Genomic DNA, 18241 nt, shown 5'->3' on the forward strand with positions numbered 1-18241 from the left:
TAAAATATACCGCTGTACCGACGCCATGATAAGACTGATGTTACGCTGAGAGCAGCCGGGAAAAGCACTGTTAGACATGGGCGCAGCCTCTCTGGTGGTTGACTAATCAGAACGAGTGGCCGAGCTGACCAATCGGAGCACACTAGGCTCACAGGGAGGGGGGGGCAAGAGCTCCAACGAGTCGTTTAGTGGAGAAAGTGAATACTGCTGAATACACATGCTTGACAGAGATGCTGTATGCGAAACCAATGTGAGTTTGGAAAATTGCACAGTATAAATCTATTTTAGTATACCTCAACAATGTAATTATGATCAGTGGAAATGGCCATGACATGGGCCCTTTAAGTGCTTTGACAAAAAATCCATTAAAAAATGTCATCTGTGGAAGCCGTAATACTGTAAAAAGCACGACCAATCATTTTAGCCGGCCCGGCTAAAATAACTGGATGGCCTGCCTGTCAGCCTTCCATCTGTGCACAAACTTATCTCGTGCCCTCATTGGTCATGTGCGCGTTCGCGTGTGTTGGAGGAGGGGCTCTATAGAGTGGCAAAGTCACGCCCATCTACTTCCGGTCCATGGGACCTTATTTCGGAAAAATAATGTATTGAAGTCAATGGAGAGAGAAAACTTATCTTTCGATCCCGTTTGAATTGTGCCATGAATTACACATATGATGTTTGTCAATCTTAAAAAATAATTTCCATGTCAAAAAAGTCACAGTTTGTCGTAAAACTGTTGAAATATAAGACTATGAAAAATACGCAACTAGAAAGACTACAAATCCCAGAGTCGCGTAAGTGATGTCACAATTGTTTTCCTAGCTAAAGAGATAGCTAAAATCAGCGCCATATAGATATAATCTATCTATATGGCGCTGGCTAAAATAAGATAACTTTAACAAGATGCCTGTGTGCTTAGTACCAGGTTGTTATTATACCAGCAATGGGTCTAGCTCGTTCTTTCGCTTCCCGTCTGATGAAAGGACCAGGAGTGGCTTGATCAAGCTAGCTAGTAGCTAGCACGTTAGTTAGCATTACAGCCTTGTCATTTTTATTAGCCTTAACATGAAGTAACATTAAGTAACCCAAAATGTTAAACAGTAAGAGTAGTAGTCATATTTCGTGAACCCTTTGAAGAGTACTGTCACCGGTGTGATCATTCTATAATACACAATTTAATCCCGGGGGACAAATGCTAACGTTAACGCTAGCGATCTTCTCTACTTCATGCTATCTGCACAAATGGTTGACATTAAACATTAAAACGACCAGGCAGTTCAGAGAGAATCAAAGGAAGGCAGGCAGGCAGCTTTGCATGACATTCTTCAGGACGTGTTTCATTGTGGTGATAGTGAGGGTAGTCAATCGTTTTGTTGACAAGACAGTAGTGACGGCCATCTTGGTGACGTGTGTTGTTGACCAGAGATGTAGTTCATTGAGCGTTTCACACAAACAAATGTGTTACTTCACAGTTTTACGACACATTTTTTTTTTTTTGACTTGCAAAATCATCTTTTAAATTGACACACATCATATGTGTAATTCGTGGCACAATTCAAACGGGATCGAAAGATAATCTTTCTCTCTCCATTGACTTCAATACATAATTTTTCCGAAATAAGGTCCCATGGAGGTCCACCGGAAGGGGAGGGACTTCGCCACTCTATAAGGAAGTGGCAGATTTTCTCCGGTTGTGTATTTTCAAATTCTAGCGAACTCGAGCCGGTTTCTCAAACTTACCTACCCTACCTTTAATAACTATTAATTGTACTAGTTTGTTGTCTGCTTTTGTGCATTGTGAATACTAAATAAGACCATGTTTCTGTGTTAGTTGATTATTTTGTAGAATTCTCTTGAGTATTAAACAATTGTGTGTGAGGGTATTAAAATAAATTGGTCAGTAAGTCAGAGATGTGCAACTATATTTAACTTTTTGTTTTAAATTGTGTTTTTATAAATTATTATGGGAAGTGCCCTTTTTCTCACTTGAGCACCCGCCCCCCAAAATGTCTGTGCACGTCCCTGCCCAGGGCATCATATCAGCTAGAACTGCCACTGGCTACTCTCCATTCATCCACCCATCCATCTTATCCACTCCGAGCAGAAGGTGGCGGTAATACACCAAATCTTTGGTGGCCAGCCGCCATTGAAATAAAAAACAGAAGAAGAAGAAAATCCAACATGGCGGCGCCCTGCAGCAGCATTTACAGGCAATGACTTATGTCAGAATTACAGCTTACATCTTAAAAACTCTGTAGAAATTAGGCGCCAATATGTTTCCGGAAACTGCTCAGTGTCTGAAAGCGGCGGCTCCGCTGTTCTCTCAAACCGTTCTCCTTAAGGACTTGTCCCGGTTGTCCACACATGGAGGAGGCAGCCACCTTCAGGCCCGGAGACACCTCTCCATCAGCCGCTGTCTGACATCCAAGGCCCGGCCTGTGTGCCCACCCCGGGAGAGAGTGGAGATACCCGGGCTGGAGAGAGTCACCTACGGGGAGAAGATGCACTATGTGCCAGGACTGTCCAAGCCTTTCCAGCCGCAGTGGGAGAGGAGCTACAAGGACCCGGGTCACTACCGGTCCCCCCCGGCTCACGAGATGCCGCTGTTCAAAGACAGGTCGTGCTTTGTGTTCAACCAGAGGACCAGCGCTCTGGAGGGTAGGATCCTCACTTCATTACTTTATTACACAAGAAGTACAATGTTGTGTGTACAAATAAGCAGAGGTGGAAGAAGTACTCTGATCTTGTACTTGAGTAAAAGTAGAAATACCAGAGTGTAGGAATACTCTGTAAGAAGTTATAGTCCAGCAATCAAAATTATACTCAAGTAAAAGTAAAAAGTAATTAGCGACTAAATACTTAAAGTACCAAAAGTAAAATTAGTCAAGATGGGTCCATTTCAGAATAATATATATGATATGTTTTATGATCATTAAAGTGCAAAGCTGGTAAAGGTGCAGCTAGTTTGAATGACTTTGTATACTGCAGGGTAGCTTGTGAATTTACTCCAGGTGGAACTAAAGTCTGATTTAAGACGTGATTATATTTCACATCATTCATCCAAATCTGTAAAGTAACTAAAGGTATTAAATACATGTAGTGAAGTAAAAGTACACAATTAACCTCTGAATTTTAGGCGAATTGTGTAGAAGTACAAAGTAACATCAAATGGAAATGCTGAAGTAAAGTACAAGTCCCATCAAAATTGTACTTAAGTACAGTACTTGAGTAAATGTACGTAGTTACTTTACATCACTGACATACATACATACAGGGTAGTTCAAGTGCTTTTTGGAGGATTATTAATATACAGAATTCTTTCATTTTTCAGAAATGTATTGCTTCGCTCATAATAATACATTTAATTAACTGCTAAATTACTCAAAAACTCTTACTGAAAACATCCTCTTGTAGTCAGAATAAAAAAAACTAGTAATTGCATTTTGATAACATTTTAAATAATTGTAATAATACTTCAAAATGTCACGTCTCTTGAAATCCTCCTCTCTCTGTCTCAGGGGTGCTTCAGGCTCTGTGGTTGACCAAAACCAAACTGATCCCCAGTCTGCCGCCTCAGCTCCTCTCACTGTCAGAGAATCCTGCCAATCAGATCCCGGATCAGGATGAACGTGTGCAGAATGCCATCAAACACGCCCGCTTCTGGGACACCACAGAGGAGCGGCCCGGCAAAGAGAGATACAGGTAGTGTGTCAGGACAACGACGAACATTCAGCGATTTAATGTCTGTTCAAGTAGTACATCAACAACTCTTAAGTACATGTTTGATGTACTGACACGGAATACAGCTTTTTTTTATAATAACAAAGTATTTCAAAATAACTATATACTTTTTTTTAATAGAAAATCTACAGCAAATGATTTTTTTGTCTGCAACTTTGGCCAAATTAATCCCAAATAAAACAACTACAAATATTTTTGATTAAAATCGCATTCCCTAATTTGTCCGAAATGCCATCTCTCAAAACTTTTCAAAAAGCCCTATTTACACATTAAGAAGTAATTATTTAAAATTCCCAGTAACTCCCCAATTTAAAATGGTGTAATCCGTCTGTGATTTACCAATTCTTTTTTTTAAAACAACATCATTTATGGACTTACTTTAGACAAACCTATCCATAACCTTTTAGTCAATAATATTGTTATTCTTTGTACATTTTATATCCATAAATCCAAATGTATCAAAGCAAACTCCAAATCCTACGCAATATTTTGAAAACGTATCATTGTCTGTATGTATTTTGTCCCCTTGCTTTTTATTATCTATTTGTGCTACTAGATATTTGTATGACCTTTATCTTCACCTTGAACACCAACCAGAAGATTGTTGCTCTCACACTTTGTATGAATGAGCTTCAGCACTCAGTCTGACAGCCGTAGAGCGAGAAGAACGATCCCAAACGGAGATAGAAGTCCACCCGGCTGATCCGCTCAAACACATGATCTCTAGGTCTTTGTGAAGATAGTTCCTGTCTGAAGGACACAGCCAAATTCAAGCTTCTGTCCATTTTCTACAGTGACTTTATCAGTTTCTTTCTGAATATTTGAAGCGCTCACCAAATAAGTCGAGCTCTGGAAAAAACACGCTGCTGGGCTCAGAAAAAGGGGCTATGTGAACACAGGCCCTGAGTTAGTAACTATCTCAGTTAGTCACTAACTCAGGGGTTCACATGATGAAAACAATAACTTGTTCATTTTAAAACTGTCAATCCTGCACAACCCTCTGAATTTTACCCATCGTACTCAGAGCTACCTCTTTTAATTTCTCCACATATTTTATTTTAAGTTTTTTATATTTTGTCATATTAAACTGTACATAGTTTGTTGGTATATCTATATTACATGTACATATTTCTCTTTATTTCAATGCTATAATAGTTTTTATATAGATTTTTATAATGGTTTAATTTTTTGGTCCTTTTCTTCCGATTGATCCTCTTTCACTGTGTTTATGTATGCACCATATACAACAAGGCAACTTGTGTAAACCTACCTGGCAACAGACCTGATTCTGTTTCTGATTCTGAAGTGATATACCCTTGAATGAACCTCTGGAAGTGAACCATTGTGATAACCTTTGCTAATGATGATGGCTTTAAAGTTGAATTCTGTGGTACACATCTATTTTTTTTTAAGCACCGGTACTTTTACCATCCTTGTTTTCACGAGGTCATCACTCTACTCTCTCTGTTTGTGTTCGTCTCCTAGCAACACGATGATGGTCAACCTGCTCCACCTGTGTGCGACTCTGCAGACCAGCCACCCAGCCATTGGACGGAGGATCCAAGCTGAGAAATGCTCACTGGCAACTACATGGACTAGAGGTAAAACGCCCTCTACTTAAAGGTACTGTAGAGGTTTTGATCACCACTAGTGGTATGGAACAATCCTTTTGAAAGTGTCTCCTGTTTTCTTTTTGTATATCCTTATCATTCTAGTGGGCATGCAGTTAAACAATACACATTCTTGAGCATTTAACGTCATTTCGGTTCGGCAGCAATGCACCAACTCAAGCACTGAAGAAGAAAAGTGCTTTATAGTTTATAAAGAATGCACGATTTAAACCATTTGAGAGTATGGAATATTTTTGACAGGATAAGTGGAAACACTGGCCAGTTGGTTGTGCTCAGAGGACCACTAAAGTCATTGTGGTTCATTCTGTGAGGACCATTTGTATATATGTACAAAGTACGATGGCAAACCATCCAAAAGTAATTGTAACATATCAGTCTTTATCAAACTGAATTTCTTTATAGGTCCAGCAGCGGAGACATTTTCAGTTACAGCAAAAGTGGCATAGCGGGTAAAAAAGTAATAATAAAGAGTAAGCAAACTAATGAAATATAGAGAAATAAAAGCACACATTAGTAAAATAATCAAATTGAAGACAAATAATTACGTAACCATGGCTAAAAAGTCGCAGCAATTAAAAAAACAAGTGACATAAGTTACATATTAAGGTGTGAATACATGAATAAAAATGTTGGGACGTTTACAAAAATATCTGTTTTTACATAAAAGTGATTATTGCACAGTACAATTGCAAAAAGGTAAACCAACAGAGAGACGGACCAATCTTGCAATCCTGGGGACAGTAAATAAGTATAACAAGTTGATCAATGCTCTTAGAGAGTGCAGTCAAGCCAAATGCTCTTTCTCTCGGTGTAAACAAAAATATAAAAAATAATGTGTGTATTCCCATGCAATTCAGATACACTACAGAATGTCATTGGGTCTTATTGGCCTGCTCTTCACCCTTCCAGCAAGTTTAATAATTGGGCCAGTAGTTTTTCACAATCCAACAAACATGGCAGAGGAAATCAATCTGAACATACTGAATGCATTCTGCAACAGCTTTTATTTTCATTCCATGTTCAACCACCAGGAGAGGACCTGTTCCAGATTAGAGGTCAGAATGCTTTGTTGCACACCTGCATGGATCCTCTCCCAGAGGTTTCTGGGAAACAGGAAGTGAGCGACACGGCAGATCATGTGCTGGAAACGTTCTATCCTGTCTCCCCCACCATCAACCTGCAGAAGGTGAACGTGTACAAGGAGGAGATTAACTGCTCAGGTGAGGAACATGTTACAGAACATTAGTGAGCTGTTTTTCGGTTTTCCCTGAGACTGAGTATAGCATAAGGAGTGTCACCTAATAAAATGACCTCTCTGTTATCCTATCAGGCTTCAGGGATGACTACCCGTACCCCCATGCCCACACACTTTTCTTTCTGGAGGGAGCTGATGCTAACTGTAAGCTGCGTCCGGATCAGTTCAGAGCCAAGATGTTGATGTTTACCTTTGGCAGCGCTCTGGTCCGTGCACATAAACTGTATGGGGTAAGGATATACACTTTATCCCTTTTACTACGATGTCATGAAGTGGTGCAGTGTATTTTTGTAGTCCAACCCTGAAGTTAAGTTTGTAGGCAAAAAGCAATGGGATATCTTGTTGAAATATTGCAGAAATTAAGCTTTTTTGAAAACAACCTTTTATGATACTTACACATTTTGCTCGATAATCTTCACATATTAACACCGCTTTGTGATGTTTGAAATGTAAAAGGCAATCTCCAGAAGTAAGAAGCTAACGTTAGGCTATAAACAAACTACATCATGGTCACATGTCTTCATATCCCCACCGCTAAGCTAAAGGAGGCTAATGTTCATCATGATGACGTTTAGTAGTCTCATTTAATCACTTTTTATCAACGGCTGTTAATATGAACTATAGAAGCTTCAGACATTAACTAGGGGTATTACTGATGTGTTTTATGTCGTAGAACCAAACATGAAAATCTCTTCCGCATATGTTAACCACAGACCTTACATAAAGCAGTTAACCAAAATATATATAAAACATATTTCCGGGTTTTTCAAAACGTCCCCGCTGCGAGACGAATAAAGTATATTTGATATAGGATTAAGTAGTCATTCCTTCATCACTGTATTTCATAAAAGCAAATATGTAGAAATGGTCTGTGTCTATATGTAGAAAGGTCTCTTGTTTAACCAGATGCTGAATCTGCTTCTCAAACTCCATATTTATCATTCTGTCTCTTTTTCTCTGCCTCTCTGTGTGTTTTGTGTTGTGTGTGTGTCAGCCCCAGCGTGTATTAGATCGTCCGGTAACCGTACAGGCAGTGGGAACCAACGGCAGAATCTTCCAGTTTATGGTTTTCCAGCTCAACACCACGGATCTCTCAGGAGACGACGGCATCAAGAACCAGGTGCTCCATTAACAATAAATCAATATCATTGTGATGTTTTACTGTATTATTGTATATCAGGGGGGGGTCCAAACTTTTTTCACTGAGGGCCACATACAGAAAAATATACAAAAGGATGGGCCGCTCACTTGAGGTGAGGTATATTGCCTCATATGTTAAGTTAAGTTATAGGTTAGCAAAATCAATCAAATAAATAAATTATGCTCCAAACTTTAATATACTTTTGAAAAAAAAAACAGCCTACATCCCAGCTCTCCATAGGGTTTCATTTATTTTCTTACAAAAGTGTTAGCAGCTCGTTCCTTAAAACAGAAGCCTCAGATTGATTATAATAAGGGACAATTATTTTAAAAAGCTTGTTATGCAAATGCATTTCTTTATCAACTAAGATTGGTTAGAAAAAGTTTTCAACTTTAATTGACTGAATGTCTACATATATATTTAGGACGTACAATAAAAGAAAAGCACAAGTTTCAGCTGTGGGCCATATTCCAATTCGATTATACTTTTTTAATTAGCTGAGGGCCAATTCAAAAAGGACAACAGGCCGCATTTGGCCCCCGGGCCATAGTTTGGATACCCCTGCTGTATATTATGCTGTAAATACACAAGCAAAGAGCTTTCCAATAGGGCTGCACAATTTGAAGAAAATAGCTAATTTCGATTATTTTGGCTTATAGTGTAATTTAGATATGATCGGCAATATTAGAGGAAATTAACATTTTTGAAACATTTTTGAAAAATATACTATGTTGAATAGGATCTTTAACAAACATGGATTTTTGTATTAAGATTGTTTGTAGGCCTGGACTTCTCTGCAGCTCTACAATACTAAATTCAGATATTTTCACATATTTTGCATTTACCAAATAATTGATCTTACTCCAAATTGTATATTGCACTAGTGCAATATGTGTTGTCATAAAAAGGCAAGGCAAGGCGTTTATTTATATAGCACATTTGAACACAAGGAAATTCAAAGTGCTTTACAAAAATGAAAGACATTAAGAGCATTAAGAAACATATTATAAAATGATATCTAAAAACACTCATTTAAAAGCAAAGATAAAAAGCAAAGATAAAAGTTACAGTGCCGTTTAAGATGTGAATATATCAATTAAAAGCAGCGGCAAAAAGAAAAGTCTTCAGCCTGGATTTAAAAGTAGTAAGAGTTGCAGCGGACCTGCAGGTTTCTGGGAGTTTGTTCTGATATTTGGAGCATTACATGTTACTTGTTAGACCAGTGGTTCTCAAACTTATTCTGTCAGGCCCCCACAACACAAGTCAGGCTCAGTGGCGGTGCCAGAGATTTCTTTTGGGGGTGCTGTGGGGTAGCTTGACGTTTCATAGAGGGTGCTCAAACATTTAGGGTTTCCCATTAATGTACCGGTCGCTACAGTTTAACTTTCTACTGCAACACTCCCCACGCACATACACAGTGTACCCGCGACAGTTACAATGAAGGCTCGATAATCAGCTCACGGCATATAGGTGTAAGCAGGGGTAAAGTGCTATTTTTATAGGTGGTGTGTGGACCTCACATCCTCTAGGGGGGTCCGGGGGCATGCTCCCCCGGGAAGATTTATTTTTAAATATTGAAGTTAAAAGCATCAATCTGGTGCACTTTGAGAGCAACATGAAGAGATCTATGGATACATCTCTCAACACCCATATGAAACAGAACTGTAAGCAGATTTACTTTTTCTTTATGGATATTTTACAAATCACCCTTTTAAACTTTATTCTTTTTTTACTGTCATATAGTATTTCATACCTGTTTTTCATTTATTCTCTTCTTTTTTTATAACTATAATGATCATATAAACGTGTGCCTCGGAAATAATTGTTTACATTAATGGTGACCAAAACGTTTGAGACCCACTGAGAGAGTCTGTGAAGCTGACCGTTGAGCGGCCCGACCAAGCAAGGAGGCAGAGGCAGAGAGTTCAAATATAACCCGGTGTGGGCATTTATTAAATCATCGGCACATGATTCACAGCCTCAATATGACTGTTACCCGTGAACACAGTCACCAGCCACAATGATCTCACCCACACTACCTGTCCACTGACAGGGAAAACAGAGCCTAAATACACACACACTAATCAGGCCAATAAGACACAGGTGGGGGGGGGAGGAGACAACACAGGGCACCAGGTGAACACAATCACCAGCCTCAGACAAAACGGGAGGGGGAACACTTTCAAACTAAACCACATGTGCAATATTATAAGGCCCGAAGCCGTCAGTCCACAGTGACGAAGTTACCTTCGTCACATTTCCTCCTTCCTCTCCCGAAAGAGAACAGTACCTCATTCCTGCAACACTTATTGATCTTGGCCATGTTGCTCTCCTCCATGTGTCTCCACTCCGCCCGGTGTTTCTGCTTCCCCTTGTGCCGCATGGTTTCCTCAGGGGGGGGCGTGAAGTCGGAAGGAAGCTTCCCTTTCTTCCTCTTCGGGATCAGATTATTCCTCTCCCGGCGCTCCTGCTGGTTCTGCTGCATGACGCGCTCTCTCTCCTGACGGATCTTCTCGGCCATTTTCACCCGCTCCTCCTCTGCTAGAAGAGCATCTTCCTCGTCTTTAATTTTCTTCTCCTCTGCAAGTTTCTTCTCCTCCTGCAGGCGTATCAGACAAGCCTCCTCCGCTAAGCGCATCTCCTCTTCATTTCTCAGCATCTCCTCTTCCTCCCTCTGCAACCTGAGCTGCTCCTCTTTCTCTTTCTGCTCTCGCATCAATCTCCGGTTCTCCGCCAGGATCTGTGCTGCCTCCGCATCAGAGTTAGTGCCCGTCAAGCCTTTAGAGTCGTCTTTCTCTTCTATCAGGGAAACCTGTTCCTGTATCCGTGAAAACGGCTGCTCCATGTTTCTCAAACGGCACTCCTCCCGCTTGAATCTGGCTGTCTCATACTGCAGGAATGACTTCATCATCTCCTTCAGTTCCTCAAACTTGCCCCCTGGTTTACCAGCCGTGGCCCCCTGGTTAGCTCCAGGCATAGCCACACCGTCGTCTGGCTCCTCTCTTTGGGCGTTTTTTTTTTCTCCCGTCATTTTCACCTCCTCACTTGGTCAATCCCTCTTCTGACACCAAATGTGAAGCTGACCATTGAGTTCAAATATAACCCGGTGTGGGCATTTATTAAATCATCGGCACATGATTCACAGCCTCAATATGACTGTTAACTGTTGAACACAGCCACAAGGATCTCACCCACACTACCTGTCCACTGACAGGGAAAACAGAGCCTAAATACACACACACTAATCAGGCCAATAAGACACAGGTGGGGGGGGAGGAGACAACACAGGGCACTAGGTGAACACAATCACCAGCCACAGACAAAACGGGAGGGGGAACACTTTCAAACTAAACCACATGTGCAATATTACAAGGCCCGAAGCCGTCAGTCCACAGTGACGAAGTTACCTTCGTCACAGAGTCCTTTAGTTCACTGAGTCTCTCAGTCTGACAGGAGAGGACTCTCCTCCACTTTGTTGTTGAAAAAACTCCTTATATCCGTTAGCGTAGCTCGCTAGCACCAGAAGCTAACAACAACGATCTCCGGTACCGGTCTCTCTCGCTCGCGCACGCACACAAAATGGCTCGTTCCACACACACACAGAGCCGAGCTTTAATGAAACACAGAGACCCAGACGTAATAGTACTGTACTGTATCATATTATTTTCTAATCAATAATTTTTCAAATTATGATTTTCTTTTTTTTTTAATCATTTTTGTTGTTGTTGTAATAACCATTTTTCCTCTTGGTCTCTCGCGCCCCCCCCCTGTCATGCCTCTGATGACCAGTCCCTGAAGACCTGAGAGTTCTGGATGGTTCATCATTTAGCAGTAGGTCAGAAATGTATTTTGGGCCTAAACCATTCAAAGCTTTATAAACCAGCAGCAGTATTTTGAAATCAATTATTTGACAGACAGGAAGCCAGTGTAAAGACTTCAGAACAGGAGTGATGTGATCCACTTTCTTAGTGTCAGTGAGGAAGCCAGTGTAAAGACTTCAGAACAGGAGTGATGTGATCCACTTTCTTAGTGTCAGTGAGGAAGCCAGTGTAAAGACTTCAGAACAGGAGTGATGTGATCCACTTTCTTAGTGTCAGTGAGGACTCGAGCAGCAGCGTTCTGAATTAGCTGCAGCTTTCTAATAGATTTTTTAGTGAGACCTGTGAAGACACCATTGCAGTAGTCGAGTCTACTGAAGATAAAAGCATGGACAAGTTTTTCCAAATCCTGCTGTGACATTAGTCTTTTAATCCTAGAAATATTCTTTAGGTGATAGTAGGCTGATTTAGTAATTGTTTTAATGTGACTGTTGAAACTCAGGTCAGAGTCCATGACTACACCTAGATTTCTGGCTCTATCTGTTGTTTTGAACATTGCAGACTGAAGCTCAGCGCTAACTTTTATACGTTCTGCCTTGGCTCCAAAAACCATTACCTCAGTTTTATCTTTGTTTCATTGGAGAAGGTTCTGACACATCCAGTCATTGATTTGTTCAATGCACTTACTCAGTGTTTGAATTGGAGCATAGTCTCCTGGTGAAATGGTTATGTAAATGTAGGTGTCATCCGCATAGCTATGGTAACTTATTTTGTTTTTTTTCGTTATCTGAGCCAGTGGTAGCATATAGATGTTAAAGAGAAGAGGCCCCAAGATGGAGCCTTGAGGAACCCCACATGTCATATTTGTCAACTCAGATGTGTATTTACCAGCGACGTGCAGTCAGTGGAGGCAGGGGAGGCAGAGCCTCACCTGTCATACTCCAATGTAACGGAAAAACAACTAAAGAAAAACGAAATAGTAATAATAATAAAATGTCTCCACTGATCTGTGTTGTAAGTGTGATTTATGTATGATTCTAATCGCTTTTTATAGTCAAAATCAGCAAATTTGCCGAGCTCCGCTACGGGAGCGATGACAAGTGAGGCAGGGGCGTGCTCTGCCTCTCGTAAGCCCACAGTAACTTGCTGGAGCGCGGGCACTAATGTAGCGCGGGCACTTATTTTGTGAGCGCGCTCAAGCCATTTACTGTGGGCTGAGTTGAGGCACAGATGAGATCTGCCTCACCTCAGAATGCGTCACCCCACAGAAACTGGCTGGAAAGCGGGCCCTAAGCGCATGCCTGTTACCATCTCACTGTAGGTCACCAATGTAATGTATGTAGATCCCTTTATTACATTTATCCTCGCCATCCATAGTCTCTAAATAACTTATTTCACGTATATATGATATTTAGGCTCGCTGGTCTCAACGGCAATGAAAATGCACCAGGGGAGGCAGCCATAACCTCTGCCGCACTGAAGGGGGTGCACGTGAGCCCACAGGTTCTTGTTGCTACTGTAATTCTACGCAGAGACGGTAGACGTAACAACAAACTAGACTTTTGAAACTACAGGAAGATAAGGAGGACTTTTACAAAAAAGTAATAGAGATTGTTGTCCAGAAGGATAGCATGGACTTCATCTTCAAGTCAAGGTAAGACCACATTTGTAATGAAAATGGGATCTTACTAAGAAAGAACAATCCAATATTTAGATTTTGGGTATCCTTTTGTTGAACGGTCTGTTTAAAATGAATCGAAGCATCAGACTAAAAAAGCTTTTGAAAATAACCGAATATTTCGATTAAGGTCAAAATATAATATTTGTAAATCTGACTCAGTGCCTCACCAGCCATGAACCTCACCGCACGTCACTGGTATTTACCTATAGAAACAAAGTTGTTTCTGTCCTTTAAGTAGGATTCAAACCAATTAAGAACTGTTTCCGAAAGTCCCACCCAGTTTTCCAGTCGGTCTAGTAATATGTTGTGGTCAACAGTGTCAAACGCAGCACTGAGATCTAATAATACTAACACTGAAGTTCTGCCACTGTCTGTGTTTAAGTGGATGTCATTGAAGACCTTTACAAGAGCAGTCTCAGTGCTGTGGTTTGGACGAAATCCTGACTGGAACACACCGAAACAGTTATTTAAATGCAAGTAATTGCTCAACTGTTGAAAAACTACTTTTTTAATGATTTTACCTAGAAATGGGAGGTTTGATATGGGCCTGTAGTTGTTCATTACTGAAGCATCTAGATTATTATTTTTTAAGAGCAGTTTAATGACTGCAGTTTTCAGGGCCTGTGGAAAAACACCTGAGTGAAGAGACTTTTTTACTATATGAAGGAGATCTGAGGCCATGCAATGAAAAACATCTTTGAAAAATCCTGTTGGAATAATATCAAGGCAGCAGGAGGAGGATTTTAGATGTTGTATAATGACCTCTAGGTTTTGATCATTAATCTGATGGAATTGTGTCATGGTGTTTGAATTGATATTAGGTGGACATAGGGACAACACATTTGCTGTACCTGATGCAGAGGCACTGACTGCTTGTCTAATTTTCTGAATTTTGTCAGTGAAGAAAGAGGCAAATTCATTGCAGGCCCTGGTGGATAGAAATTCAGAGGCTACTGACACTGGGGGGTTTGTTAGTCTGTCGACGGTAGCAAACAAGACACGTGCGTTGTTTTTGGTAATGATGTCAGAGAAGAAAGACTGTCGTGCGTTTTTCAATTCCAAATTATAAAAGCCAAGTCTCTCTTTATAGATTTCAAAATGAACCTGGAGATTTGTTTTTCGCCACCTACGTTCAGCTTTTCGACACTCTCTTTTTTCTGTTTTCACGGTCATGGCCTTTCTCCATGGAGATATTTTCTTGCCAGTCACTTCCTTTACCTTAGTTGGAGCAATGGCATCTATAACATTTTGAATTTTTGAATTAAAATGATCTACTAGCTCATTTACTGAGATGTTAGCAGGGGCAAGTGTGGAAGAAAGATTCTGAGTAAACATTTCCCTAGTATTTTCAGTTAAATATCGCTTTGTGGTTACCTCTTTTTGAACATTTTTGTGAACAGAAATAGAGCTCTCAAATAAAACACAGAAATTATAAGAGAGTGCAACATCAGTCACCACAACCTCAGAGATATTCAGACCCTTTGAGATAATTAGGTCCAGTGTGCCCCTTATTGTGCGTGGGCTCCGTCACATGCTGAGTCAGTCCATAGTTATCAAGAACACAAAACAGTTCTTTAGCCCCTCTGTCCTGGGGGTTGTCAACATGGATGTTAAAATCACCAACAATGACTAGACGGTCAAAGTCAATACACACTATAGACAGCAGTTCAGTAAAGTCATCAAAAAAGCTTGCACAGTATTTGGGTGGTCTATAGATGTTTAGGAACAGCTCGAGAGGAGCATTTCAGCTGAAGGGCCACATATTCAAAAGAACCAAAGTTCCCATAAGATGTCTTCCTGCATTGAAGGGAATCATTGAACAAAATAGCAACTCCACCTCCTTTCTTATGCATTCTTTCCTGACTCATAAAACTGAAGTTGGGAGGTGTTGATTCGATAAGAAGAGCTGCACTGTTATTTTGTTCAATCCAAGTTTCCGTTAAAAACATAAAATCGAGATTGTGCTCAGTGAAAAAATCATTGATTAAAAACGTTTTTCCTGCCAAAGACCTGACATTTAATAAAGCTAGTTTAAGTTTGTTAAATACACTATCAGTCAGATTTTTTGTGGCAAGCTGTGGCTGACATGGAATCACTGCTAAATTTGATAAACTCACACAAACGTTTGAGCACTTCCTGTTTCCAAGCTGTTTCACCGCTCTCAATCTATTACCTATCAACACAGATATCGGTAAAGCTACTGGCAGGCAGGGCCCCGGCATGTCCTGGAAAGAGTTGAGTGCCATACACCCTTGAGCCTGGACTCGGCACATATCAGTTAGTTTGCTGCGTTTTGTACACACACATTCTTATCAGACTTCAGAGACCGCAGATGCTGTCTTGAAGGGGGCGGGCGGTTGACGTAGGCACGGTGATGAAGACGGGGGGGATTGTGCGCGTCTCTCCGTCGTTGAGGGGCGGGGGTAAAGGCATCGTTAGATGTAAAAAATGAATTTGCTGCTTTTTCTTTGTTGTCTGCTGGCTGTTTAAATGCTTTTTGCTACATGCAGGTGTGGCTGGATGAAGATGTTGAGCTCTATGATTTCGCAAAAGTCCGACCATTCATCCTAAGGAAGCAAGTGAAGGTAAGATCCTAATATCTCTGTCTGTCCATAACTGTGACCCAAGCTTAGAGTAACTTACAGCAAGTCACAAACATTACCATTATTTACATCAGTTTGGTCCAATGAGAGTCTGCATCATGACACAAAGAGAGATAAACCAAATAGAACTAGACAATCGAGGCTCATTTATTACTATATTCTATGATCTTAGAACAGGCCGAGTAGAGAGGAAGCTTGGCAGGGCCAAACCTATCATCTCCTTAAAAACTGAATGTGCTCTAATTGGATAACAGAATAATGGCAGGAAAGAGCAGCAGAGCAAAGTTGATTCTGATTGGTTGCTGTGTGTCTCCCTGCAGGTACCAGCTGGCCTGGCAGGATACAAGCCAGAAGCATTCAGCAAGTTCCTGTCCCTGTACCTGCACGGGGCTGTGTAGGACCAGGCAGGCCTGTAGGTGTGTGTGTTTGTATGGACACACTCTTAGCAGTGAGTCATATGTCAAGTGTGTGTGTTTGTATGTGTTACCACAAAAATCCTCCTTTCTCTTTCAAACATTCAATAATCTGGTTCATAACATTTTAACATTGTCTTTTTTTCACACTGACTCCATCCCTCTGTGAGAGCTCAATCAATAAAATACTCTGAATATGTACTTCAGTGAGTTTTTATTCCTGCTCCCCTCTGTCAGACATGTTCCTGTCCCAAGCTTGGACAGGGAAGTGATGTTACAAGATATAGATAAATGATGGCAAATTGTGTGAAAAGTAATACAATTAAGAATTAATATCACCCAGGTCATAACACATATTTAGTGATGTAATCTTAATGTTTTTTGTTTCAGTCTACAATAATAACATAATAACATAAAACGAGAAGGTAAAAGACACAGGGTCTTCTCGTGGTCAGATGAATGTTGGGGTCTAAGGGCCACACTTTGCTATTGGGTCCCTTATGGGATTGCATGCTATAAAAGAAGCTACTAAAAGGTAACTTACAACCTAAACACTACCTGAGTTGTCCGCTTTTAGTTTTCTAGGCTTGATTTACTTTGATTTATATTGCCTTGTGTCAAATTGCCCAATGATACGCACCAAACTACCGGAAGTCAGTCGCTGTGCGTTAGGAGTTTGAATCTTGTGCATAGGTTTTTTGTTGTTTTGTAGTAGGCCTACTGATATGCATGTTCATTTATATGTTTTAGTTGGTGTGTTCTCATTTGTAGTAAAGCACTGCATAACGTTAATTAAATTACATTAAAGGTGGGGTAGGTAAGTTTGAGAAACCGGCTCGAGATACACTTTTTGTTATATTCCATGGAATGCTCTTAACATCCCGATAGCAATGCATATCTTAAGTGCTTTGACAAAAAATCCATAAAAAAATGTCATCTGTGGAAGCCGTAATACTGTAAAAAGCACGACCAATCATTTTAGCCGGCCCGGCTAAAATAACTGGATGGCCTACCTGCCTGTCAGCCTTCCATCTGTGCCCAAACTTATCTCGTGCCCTCATTGGTCATGTGCGTGTGTGTTGGAGGAGGGGCTCTGTAAGGAAGTGGCAGATTTTCTCCGGTTGTGTATTTTCAAATTCTAGCGCACTGTGATGGGAATTCCGGCTCTTCTTGGTGAGCCGGATCATTTGGCTCGGCTCACCAAGAAGAGCCGGCTCTTTCGGCTCCCAAACGGCTCTTCAGTTTACCACATATTATACCTTTTATAATTCAATCAAATGTAGCCCTGTTTTGACTAATGATTTATATGTGTACACATATCACTCAAATTATTCAATACATCCTTTGTACTGAAGTATTCAAAAGTAAAAATTACATGTTTAATATCAATTATTTGCTGCATGTGGCCAATTGTTTTCATTGTATTTACAGACCCTTGTATCTCTCTGATACCACCCAATGAATGCACAGACTTGCTTGTAGAACCACGCTACACAAAGCAGATAGCAACACCTATAAAAACGTAAGCATAGACAGTTAAAAAAAGGGGCTACTGTATCGACATTTTAAAATTATATTTAAAGAAAAGGCCCTGACAAAACAGCAAGGCTCTATTTCAGTATTAACTATAGAAAAAAAGACAGCAACAGCTGACATCAAATCTTTGCTGAGCCCAAGGATAATCATAAATAAATAACATAGTGAAAATAAATATATTGCAATGCTCAGTACAGCAGCATCCAACCGTCTCTAACCATAAAAAAACATAATACAAATAAATGTATTGCAATGCTCAAAACAGCAGCATCCAACAGTCTCTAATCCTTGGATATTACATGCCACTGCATGCATGCACGGAGCAGCTGTAGCGCGGAGATCATCATATCATTCTGTCTTCTTGTATTACTTAACAAAAAATAACAAAAACAAAAAAACGGCTCGTTCGCGGGCGCGAGCCG

General features: G+C 40.5%; 1 protein-coding gene across 1 annotated transcript; it reads left to right on the top strand.

Annotated features, from left to right (window-relative positions):
- The first annotated feature begins 2157 nt into the window (after positions 1–2157).
- Positions 2158–16484, top strand: mrpl37 (mitochondrial ribosomal protein L37). The gene is made up of 8 exons (XM_034119208.1): positions 2158–2658; positions 3519–3702; positions 5227–5342; positions 6404–6592; positions 6703–6857; positions 7622–7747; positions 15778–15852; positions 16191–16484. Exons 1-8 carry the CDS (start codon positions 2274–2276, stop codon positions 16266–16268), a joined length of 1308 nt encoding a protein of 435 aa, XP_033975099.1. The 5' UTR covers positions 2158–2273; the 3' UTR covers positions 16269–16484.
- Positions 16485–18241: the final 1757 nt, after the last annotated feature.

The sequence above is a fragment of the Trematomus bernacchii genome, unplaced genomic scaffold (genome assembly GCF_902827165.1).
Source record: "Trematomus bernacchii unplaced genomic scaffold, fTreBer1.1, whole genome shotgun sequence".
Lineage (NCBI taxonomy): Eukaryota > Metazoa > Chordata > Actinopteri > Perciformes > Nototheniidae > Trematomus > Trematomus bernacchii.